The sequence below is a fragment of the Lepisosteus platostomus genome, chromosome 17 (genome assembly GCF_059453375.1).
Source record: "Lepisosteus platostomus isolate fLepPlt1 chromosome 17, fLepPlt1.hap1, whole genome shotgun sequence".
NCBI lineage: Eukaryota > Metazoa > Chordata > Actinopteri > Semionotiformes > Lepisosteidae > Lepisosteus > Lepisosteus platostomus.
Genome location: NC_142627.1, coordinates 17,615,969 through 17,627,740, shown reverse-complemented (window position 1 = coordinate 17,627,740; position 11,772 = coordinate 17,615,969). Strand labels below are relative to the sequence as shown.

Sequence of the window (11,772 nt, the reverse complement as noted above, 5' to 3'; positions counted from 1 at the left end):
ATTTCCTTCATTGTACAGTACTTCAATATATGGAGAGTGATCATTATAAATACAGTTCCCATTTGAACAGCATGCTGCATATTTTGAAGATATTGCACAATATGTTGCGTGCTTGTTTTCATGGCCTGTTATTTAATGTTGCTGATATTATTTTTCTGAAAAAGAGGTTAAAACAGTTTATGCTGACTTACAGTCTAAAGCTGGAGATTTAGTAAAACAAGACAAACTTTGATGTTTTGACAGTTATGGCAAAGGAGAGTCATTTATTTTTTAAATACAGCATGATATTTCCACAAAGCACACTCCTAGATGTAAACATGTGAATTACAGTCACACAAAGGTAGCAGTTAACATTAGAATTATGTGTATCATTCAGAAAAAACAAGTTTACAAAAAACAGTATTAAAATCAAAGATTTAGTTAATGCCGTAAGGACCTCACGTTACATCAGAGCTAAATTAACCAATGCCATTCCTTGAATACAATAAAAATATATGTAGAGAGAGTCATAGAAACACACACACGTACAGCACATACAGCTATAGTGAAATATAACCGTGTAAGGTCCCAGTAATGATACAGATTTTAAACCAATACTGGGTGACAGATGTAGTACTTTTACCTCAGAAATACTTATAGCTGTCCCTGGCAATATAGTAGGTGTCCCCTCAGTATAACTGCTAGGGAGCTGCTCAGTAACCCGGGAAATTGATAGGTTTGGATTTAGAAATATCCTCTTGTGAATGTTACTGTGTTTCAAGTTCATTAATGGAGTATTTCTAGGCTAGTTCTACTGACCGTATATGGCCCTGTATAGAGTGGTTTTGTCCTGTAGGAATCAGTGCTAAACATATTTTCAAAACGTTTCACTCCAAATCCCAACCATTTGCCATCTGTTAAGATGAGAGTTCCCTTCAGCTCCTTCACAGCAGGGATTCAGATTTGAACATTTCAATAAACACTCAGATAACACTAATTGTTTTTAAAAAAAGTCACACTGAAAAAGAAAGAAGTTCAGTCTACTGCAGCAGAGTCATTTGTGCATCGGCTCAAAATAAGAAGCCTGTATCTCAGTGCTAAGTCAGCTTAAAGCAGTTTTACTCCACACGTTCACATTTGGAATATTACTGAGAAACTGTACACGATTGATGTCCAATTATTTGCATGTTTCCTTCTAAACTGTGTTCTTTATGTGAACAGGTCCTACAGAAACATTATGCTAAATAAATTACTACTTAATCTCGTTGATTCGCAGAGGAACAGGATTTGCGTGGAGCAGTTTTGTTTCTCAGCAGTAGAAAATCATCTTAATTACCTGAACTTCTCTACATAGTACATTTGAAGAAGTGTTTCTGTTAGGTATGAAACAAGTATCAAAATATTAGATTTGTGCAATAAAAAATCTTATTTGATCTCTTTCCTCAAATATTTATATATTATGTACAACATGTGTTTTCTGGTGTCGTAGATATTGCACAGAAGATGTCAAGGCACAGATTTCGATAGGATAAAAGCATCTACATATCTTAGTTTCACATTGAATGTTTTTTCTTTCACTGTTGTTGCTCAAAAGAAAATTAGTAAAGAGCCACTAAACTAAATATACTGCCTATGTTAAGTTTAATTCATATAAGGGATATAAATGCTCGGGAGTGGTTTCAAAGGCTTTAATTTAAATCAGTCTTGAGTTTGCCTAACAAAATCAACACGAGGTAATCAAAGAGTAATTATAATGAGGATCTACTGCTATGTATTGAGATTGAAAACATTAAAATGTTTTCTTATAGTCTTTGACCAAGGTTGAGGCAATTGTGGAACAACAAATAAAGTTACAGTACTGGAATATCATTTCCAATATATAAAAGAAATACATATTTTTAGTTGAAAACCATCCCTGATCCCAATGAGAGAAATAGCTCTCTGGCAGCTTACAGTACATGACATGGAGTCTTTCTGAAAAGTACTGATGGCAGAAGTGTGCTTGGGAGATTTGGGTGAGATACATCACCCACTAATCCAGTCAGGACCCCCCTCTGCGAATGAAGGTTGTTGCTGCACTGATGAGAGAAAACTGGAAAAGGCTGGAATGCTACTAAGCCAGTGATGAGGATGATGAACCTGACTGGGGCCAGCCTCCTTTTCTCCTATGCTAATTGGCAGGAAACCCGCATGGCACTGATATGTAGAGCAGCTCTAGTTGCTAGAGATCAGAGGATCTGGTCATGTAATGCTCAGGGCTGAGAAAACCTTAGATGTGCTGACCCAGTTCTTAGCTACTCAAGTTGGGTTTCCCATAACTAAAGAGATCACAGAGAGCACTAACAACATAGAGCAACGTGTTGCCTATTCACCAGACATTAACAAATAGAAAAGCTTTTTGGAAAAGCGTATTGTTGCAGAGAGACGGAGAGAGCCCAGTGGATGAGTCTGTGTTGTGTGGACAGTGTTTGAGGGATGGCCGTCTGGGTCGGAGGTTCATTAGCTTTTAATCAGGGACAGGAACTCCTCACGGGTCTTGGGGTCCTCCCTGAACACCCCCAGCATGGTGCTGGTCACAGTGCGGCTATTCATCTTCTGTACACCTCGCATCACCATGCACATGTGCCTGGAACACAACAGCACAAGGTATATCAGCTTGCAGTCTCAGAGTCAGTAGTTACCAGCCATACTAGCTGTGCTCAAATCACATCTAATGCAATCACCTGCAGCAAAGAGTTTTAAACCCCAAAATTCATTGCAGTGTGTCCTTTTAATTATGCCTTAAGGCAACTAAACGTTTATTGTACATTTTCCATGCACTCATGATGATCACAGGATGGTAAGCCACAAGTTAAAGGCCAAAGCAAAATATTTCAAGCATGAATTATCAAATTGATTTTCTCTCCAAATGTTATCTATTTTTATGTCTTCATAAAACGGTTTGACCTATTCATGTAGGGTTTTTTTTCTGTTGTGAAACAGGCACGATGGCGAACCGGCTGTTTTGTAACTTTAACTCAGCCTGGCTTCTGGATGCTCAACGATTTCAAGGGGCGTGTGAGCCAATGAGGAGATAGCGCCAGCTGAGCTGTAGGCAAACACTCACGCGGCCTCGATGACAACAGCGACCCCTGCAGGCTTCAGCGCCTCCGAAATGGCGACGGCAATCTGCTTCGTCAGGCGCTCCTGAACTGCACAGAGGCCCCCCAAGCAATAACACTGTCAGCATTGCTCGCACACAAACCACACACTGACACAACAGTCACCACCGCAGGCAACACTCATGGTCACCACAAAAACACACCAGTACCTGCTGATAGGAACAGCAATACACTAGAGGAACATAAAACAGTTGGAAAACTAGAGAAGACAATTTGGCGCTTCTAACTCAATTGGTTTTTAGTAGCTAATTGTTCCTGGGATCCAGGCAAGCCATTGCATGACACACTCTTTGATTTAAATTCTGTGCCTTTATCTGGATCTCCTAAAATTCTGTTTGTTTTTTATATTGGTTCTTCACGCAGTCTAGAACATTGAAATGATCTGTCAGCATAAGCCTAAGTTTTTTACATAAATACCTTCTTCACAGTATTTCCAATCTTAGATTTGTGTTTTATGTTTTTGTTATCTGCGTGTAACACTAATATACATTAAATTTCATCTGCCAAGAGTCTGACTAATTTTGAATTGTCTGCAATTAAGTCACAAATTGTTTTGTATATGTACAGTATATGGACCTTTTGTTTGTGTACATGAGCAAAACAAATGATAATCATCTTTATCTGTACATGCAACTTGATACACAGACCTGCTGCCCTTGATTTGCATTAATGTTGGACCAAACATACCTTGAAGTCTTCGGCTGTAGATTTCAACAATCCTGAAAAAAGGAGAAAGGCATACAGTTATGCAATTTCAAAACCATATAAAGTGGACAGGACATTCAAATAACACAAAAAACAGCTCTAAACTTGCTGTAAGATAATGTTACTGGTGGTAGTATTGGCATTGTACCCCATGAACTTAATCAGTAATAAATTACTGACCATCAGTGCCAATTCGGTGAATCCAGTGAACAAGAAAAAGGTGAAATGCTCTTTGTCCCCTTAGGTTTCTGCTTGTGTGTCACTAAAATGGCAGTGCTCTTCTTGTCCAGCAGTGTGACCAGACTAAGCAAATGGATGAGAGCCAAGGTCTTATAGATCATAAAGGTGCACTTTTACCCACCGGCTGCAGACTAGCTTTCTGTTATTTTTTAATTGTATAACTCAGGCACTGCCTTTACTATAATAATTAAAGAAATACAACAGGTATCTGGGATCTGTGTAAAACTGTACTATACTGTATCTAAGTGATTTTGTGCATTGTAATTTAAATAGTTCTAATGTTTGAACGATTCATTTAATGAAGATTCACTGTTGGCAGAAAGTCTGCAACTATATTCTAGCACCACTTACAGAGGTCCATGAGACTGTGGTCTCTATAAGTGGCATCCATGTTTGGTGTCTATGCACTGTTCCCTAAGAATGGAAAGGCTGTTTTCCCCAGGGTTTAAAATTATTTTATCCATTTCTACAAATTACATTCCCAGAGCAGCAGAACTGAGATGAGCGAGTACAATTCTACTCTGAACATTGATGGAATTATTTTTAAAAGATGCCTGGGGTGATTCTGACAAATTCTGAAAATAAATGACTATCACATGTTATTGTTAAAGCGCCTACTGCTAACTCAGCAACATTCTAGACATTCTTCCGAAGGGATATATGACTTAACATAATCACTGTAAATGACATTTACTACCATTGATTTGGTCAAAAACATACTCAGGGCTGAATGGAACAGCACTAATGCTAGGAAAATCCCTGGTGTCCCTGCTAGCCCAGGGATTCTTTCCCTGATGTGAACATGTGACATTCTTTATTGTCCCAAGGCTGAGTCTTGTTTACATCCATACAGAAATAAATGATACCCAGTAGGGTTTACTTAGCTGCTAAGTCAACGGCTTGAAATAACAGAAGAACGCAGCCAGTCGTAATTAATGGGTCTACTGCAGTCTTCGATTCTCATGGGTGAAATCAACTGTTCATTCATAGGACAGTCTGATTGACTGGGAGACAGACTATCAACACTAAACTTGGTCTTTTATACAGTATAGACACACTCTTGCCAACCCTGCAGACAAGAGAGACATTATCCATGTCTCTGTCTCATGACAAAACACAGAGTTCAGGATAACAGGACTCAAAAACACATTCAATTGCACTATATACAATGCTAAGCTTTTTATTTACTATTCAGCAAACACTTGCCATATGCACAAAAAAAAGAGAAAGGCTGAACATTTTAACAAATCTGTATTATATATATATGAATTTAAAATATGCTATTGGAAACCTTAGAGTTTGACGGCGTTCTACGACAAATATTAAGAAACTGTAGAAAAATAAACTGTAAGCACAAAAAGGTTTATTAATTTTATATGTAGTATTATGTGGATTGGTTTTATCTAAAGTAAGGCTTGCAGGAAGACAGAGATGAAATTTGCACAGGTTTTCATTACAGGATACATGACTGACTCAAAAGCAATAGCTGGTGAATGGAAATGCTTAAAGAATGTATCTAGAGCCCTGCTAAATTAACAGGTCTTTTAATATAGTGCTAATTACAATTAATTTCCTTTGAATATCACATTGCTGTGTTCGTTCTGAACCTGTATCCGCCCTACGGGCTCTGTGCTGTGCGGAGCAGTTCCCCTGCTTTTCAGTGTTTGTTCTTACCTTGCCAGCTTGCTCAGCCCGACAACTTTTTTGCTTGGCAGATAGCCTATGTGAACCTAAAAATTGAATGGGATATGACATAAGGGAAGAGGAAAATGTTATACATAGACATACAGGTCTTAGCTATACTTTAATATTTTAATTACATTTTGAATTTGTCATTGGAGGTTGATATTTTGCATATATGCAATGTAAAAAACCCTCAAAAGATCACTTATCACTCAGATTCACTACTAAAAGTGTTAAAGAAGTTCTAGATTATTTGAATACATAGTTCTAATAGTCTCTGATCATGCTGCATTACATATTGCAGTTCAAACGTAACAAATGACTATGGTAAACTGAGTGGGCATTAAAGAGTTCCCCTGTAGGTTTTCTCAGATCTAGGACAACAGACCTCACTGAGATTAGCTCCCATTCATATTTCTCAATGCTGCAATGTGTTTATGTAAATGTGCGTAATGTTAATTAAGAATTAGATTAATGGATTTAAGGACTAAATCCAGTTTTTTTCCTTTAGCAAATTACTTGTGTAGATTACAGAAAACAATTCAAATGAATTGCAATATTGTTCTCTAGGTCTATCTTCCATTTTCAGTCATCAAAGCACAGAATGTGCACTGAATGAAGGTGATGGCTATCATCTGATTTCAAAGTGTGTAAATATTTCAGAGTTAAAAGTGTTGCATTAACTTTATTAGTCTGTATAACTTTGGTTTGGCTTTTTACCTTTTTTTGATGCAGAATGCAAGCCTAATTTGTGATGGTGGCTGGAATCTTATACCAGCAGTAAATTCATACTTGGTTTAGTTGCTATAAATGCAAACTACTGACAACCCCTTTCTGTGAAGGATTCTCTTGCTCAATCTTCACTGATTTCTGGTTTATTTCATTCTGAACTAAAGAATACATACAAAAGGCTATCCAAACAAATTTGATAAGCCAGTGCTTCTGTCCCAGGTCATGTTTGTTCAGCACTAGCAGAACTCATTAACAGAGTTTTCAGAGATGAGCTGCAGTTGTAATATTTTTATGCAACCTGAATAAACAAATAGTGTTCTTTTGTATAGCTAGCAGATGTACTCAAAGATCTGTAGAACTACAGCCTACAGATGTTTGCAGGCAGGTCCACCAGCAGAGCTTTTGCATCATTTACAGTACATGATCAGGAGTCCTAGGGAGTTTCTCAGGTGTGCCCATTTAGCCCCTGTGTTTGCCACAGCAGAATTTTCAATACTGTTAATGGATTTGTAATGCAAAACATCTTGAGAGACTTAGAACTAAGCCCCACTCTGTGGTGAAAGCTGAGGTGCAGTGCCAGACATACCCTGCCAAAGAAAGGCACCAGATGATGTTCACAGAGTGAAAACATGTCGATGTCCTTCACAATCACCATTTCATCATGGTCTTCATCAAAGATGGCATCATTCAGGATTTCTGAAACAAGGGACACTAGTTTAATTATGATTAATAGCTGTGACAAAACAAAGGAATGAACAGTTTTTTTCTGATACTGTCGGATCAGGTGAATGTTATGTGATTTTTAAAGTCCTGTGGGAAACCAAGAACAGCCTAATTCATGAATGTGCCCAGGGTTTTAATGTAATATGGTCCTGACCTCCGCCACCATTATTAATCGGTAATAATCCTCGCTGCAGTTGAAACACATGTTCACAACATATTGTTCTTGTAACCATTATTCCTCCAAAAATCATCCAATTCATACCACCAGGCAAACAGTCAGCTGTTGGATTATGAGAAACTTATTCTTTTCTTAAAGCAGGTTTGATTTTACATGGAATGTATGGCAAATTACTAGTCTTATATTCACTGTGAAAATAGATCTAAGAGATTTCTATTAGGGCAAACTGTAGTCATCAACAAAATATAAAGAAGCAGGAAACAGCATAATGTTCTCATTTTGAATACATTTTATATAGAACAGTTATTGTATAAATTGCAGAAGGAAATGAGTCTGCAATATACAGAGGCTCTTTTACATTTACTACGCTGTCAAGGCAAAAGTAGAAATCCTGAGAATTCATCTTATTATGTTGCCAAATTCTTTATCCCTTATACTCCCTTGCATGGGCTTGAGTACATACAGTAGTATCATTACCCTTCATGAGAAAGGTCCCATTAATCTTTTGCCAGTGACTTTCCAAGTCTAAAACATCGAATAGCCTCACAAACTGTAATCTTTTCATTCAGAAAATGTTAGGTCTCTTTAAACAAAAACGTCTTTTTTGCAATAGCAGGTTGTCCTCTGGCTTTAGAAATTCATCTTCACAGTCAGTGTTCCACTTGCACTACAAAGCTACACAAAACGCAAGTTAAAGAAGAGCACTCAGATATTTTTTTAACATATATTGCCTCTAGGTCAAAAACTGAATAAACATGTTTTTTGTGTAGAATTATAGAACTGTAAAATTGCAGATTATTGAGCTTTATTGAAAATTTTAATTGAGTGGAATGTATGTGTAATGTGTTATGCAGCGTTTCAATCAACTGTGACAGACTTACAGCATGTGGTCAGCCATGGCTTTTATAAAAAAAGGATATAATCTTTTTACATGCATTATAAAATGTAATTTTATTGTATACTATACAAAGGGAATGAATTGCTTTACAGAACAGTATATATGCTCTGTTCATAATAAGACTTATTGTGGGAGGTTATCACAAATAAGCATTATATGGTTCAAGTCATAATTATAATGCATTATGCATCTTATGACCTACTGTGATAGATTTATGTACAATTTTAAGAATTCAAAACTGTTTTTTCTAAACTGGTTGCTTATTACATTATCTATCCCTCCATCTACTAACCACTTCATCCAATTCAGGGTCTGGGGAGCCTATCCCAGTAACAGAGAAAGTAACAGGAGCAAGGCAGGATACACCCTAGACTGGACACCAGTCCATCACAAGGCACACACAAACACAGACGTGCACACACTCACACCAGGACCAATTTTCCCTGAAGCCAATTAACCTATTGTGAAGTCTTTGGATTGTGGGAGGAAACTGGAGCACCTGACAAAACAGGGAGCACATACTGTATAAACTCCACTCCGATAGCACTCCCTGAATTGAACCCGGGACATCCGCACTGCAAGGCAGCAATGCTAACCAAGGTGCAGATTTATCCTACAGTATCTGTTGCACTTTGTTCAAGCTTAGGAATGGAGTTTAATGACACGTTTTTGAGTTCAAGGACGATCTTTGCAACACTTAATGCTTGGGAAACACACTTATCATCAGCCCACAGTAATAAGTTCTTTTGTCAATATCACTGTCTAAATCTATAATCTTTTCTAAAATTCAGTTGAAAACATTTACAAAACAGAATACTGTATGTATAGGTCAAATTAAATGATTAAAGTTTAAAATATTAACCCTATAAAACATGGGATGGGATGTATAACCTTGCAGTGTCATTTAAGGTTACCTACTGAAGAAGAAAACGAGCTCTTAATAAAGCACCACACACAATACCCTTCAATATGCTGGAAATTGGAAGAAAAACCCAATGAATTTTTCTACATACAGTATGTTGCTTTCCTGTCTTCCAGTAGGTTAAGTTCGTGGCTTCTCCTTTATATGCCTGGCTGAACAATCACTAGCCACATGTACAGTACAGTGTTACTCACTATATTTTCTAATGCCCATATTGTATTGTATATAATACACTCCCGTCACTTTTCACTCTTCTCTAATACTACATTATTAATGAACGCACAAGACGACTACCGACGCTTGATAATAGCCCATTGGCAATTGGTACCTAATGCAAGAGCTCACGCGTCCACTTACCGTAGATGGTTTCGTGGTACCCTTTGGTGAGGAACTGCATCGCTTTGGCCGCTCTGCGCGGCGTCATCAGCAGACCCTGGCGGTCGGTGTTCTCCCCCAGACCCTGGAGGATGGTGGTGTACGCATCCTCTAGCGCCTGCAGATTTGACTCATCCTCACATTTCGTGCGGGACTTCTCGTGCTTGCACTGCACTGCTGCTTTCTTCGCCTCTATTGCTAGCTCGCTAAACCCGTTGCGGCAATTGAACTCTGTGACAATCTTTCCGTTGCAAACCCCGTTCATTTCTGTAGCTGCCTTATGCAATTCCATTTTAGACACTATTTTGCCTTGTGCTTGAAAAATGTTAAAAGAGAAACAATGTTTCTGTTGGGAAAGTATCAGGTTTTCAGTAACTTTCTAAACCTGACTGCAACAGCTGCCTTGGTGACGAGTTTTTTTTCTGTAGTTTACCTGGAGAGGTCTGCACGCACAGAGCTCCTCTTCATCCCACAGGCTGTATTTATACAACAGATTATTCACCAGAGCGAATCTGCTTTAATATTTTCGTCACGTTGGTGACCACGTCAGGACTGATAGATGTGTGACTGTGGAATTACACTTTGGTCCATTGATACCAGGGACCCCTGTTGCTTGCAGAGACCAAATCTGTGATCTGAGAGCCGGTAATCGATTGCCAGTTTTGTGCAGGGTTATGAAAGCCAACGGAAGTACAAGTTCGCATTCTCAGAATGACCTTTCCTCTTGTGATCAGTTTGAATGGTTTCACTGAGGACACATACTTATTAAACACGCTGAAAAGGCTGCACTGAATGAGATGGTTTGTTACTCTTCTTGACTACCTATTGCACACATTTTGAGATTAAATTCAACCCACATTTTAGAATTAAATTGTACTAAATGAAAAAAACAAATGCGACATTAGAAACATAAACAAAATAAATTATATTAGAGTTAAAAGTGAATGTATTCTGAAAGCAACACGTTTATTTTTTTCTTTTCTACTTCATTTATCATGTTATTTAACATCATTATACGGATTCTAGTGCATTTGGTGTATTTGCGATCGGTGTTTGTACGCTACCGTTAAGAAGACAAAGGAGTATGTTTGAAAATCACTAAAGCTTCCAGCTGACATGGCTTCTACATTAAGTGTGAAAGGTACTGTATACAGTAGTTACTACTAATTGCGTTACTGTGATAGTTTCAGGTGATAGTATACTGCAGAGAACAGCGATAGCATATGAAGAGAAATCCCGTGCTATGCTTGCAGTTTAGAACTGTACTATACGACTTACATGTCAAAGTGTAAAAAAGTTGGACAAATACACATTTTCTTCATTTCACTTGCACAGTTTTGGCTAATTGCGGTCACATGATTTGTTATGGGTTTCCCTGGTTAATCACCTGCAACAATTTCGCTGTGATCTCTTAAAGATGTCCATCTATCTTCTAACTGCTTCATCCAATTTAGGCTTACGAGGAAATCTCGACAAGCACCAGTCACAAGGCGTGGTACACCCTGCAGAGGACGCCAGTGCATGGCAGGGCACACACAGACACAAACATACACAATCACAGGGCCAGGGCCAGGGCCAGAGCTACATGTATGTCTTTGGACTGTGAGAGGAAACCAGAGCACCTGAAGGAAACCCGTGCAAAGGTGAGGAGCGCACACAGACTCCATGCAGATAGTACCCCAGGTCTGCAATTGAACCATATTGATCATTTGATTGATTAGCTTATCGGTCCATGTGTCTGGACCTCACTTGCTAACGTCCATTGTGGTGTGTCCAGAGGTGTCCATCAGGGGGGTCCACATTTGATTTAAAGATTTTGATTAATTGAAAAGGAGACTTGAATCCAGTGCTAGTGGTATACTAATAGCAAAGATTTTCTCTCAGAAAGCAGAGCAAATCAGTCCTTTTCTGTCTTTTTCTTTTTCGTATTTTTCATCAGATTACATCCCCTCAACACATGTGCCCAAACACCTCCCTCATTTAGGAAGCGATTTAGAGTTGATGCAACAATCAAAGTCACTCGAGTGTTTGGAGGTTAGTCATGAGTGATCAATTAATCAAAATGACAGTAAAAACATCTGAAATCTGCCTACTTATTTTTAAAAAAACTTACATAGAGAGATTTAAGACTTTACATTATAAATGACAGACTTTTGATGCTCAGTTTTTTGTAAAG

The 11,772-nt window shown here is 38.2% G+C and overlaps 1 protein-coding gene across 1 annotated transcript; it reads right to left on the bottom strand.

The window, feature by feature from the left end:
* Window positions 1-243: 243 nt before the first annotated feature.
* Window positions 244-10,202, bottom strand: gch2 (GTP cyclohydrolase 2). Its single transcript, XM_088610014.1, has 6 exons — window positions 9,579-10,202; window positions 7,087-7,196; window positions 5,760-5,815; window positions 3,828-3,859; window positions 3,086-3,170; window positions 244-2,605 (listed from the first exon to the last, which is right to left on the bottom strand). Exons 1-6 carry the CDS (start codon window positions 9,886-9,888, stop codon window positions 2,479-2,481), a joined length of 720 nt encoding a protein of 239 aa, XP_088466140.1. The 5' UTR covers window positions 9,889-10,202; the 3' UTR covers window positions 244-2,478.
* Between the last annotated feature and the right edge of the window lie 1,570 nt (window positions 10,203-11,772).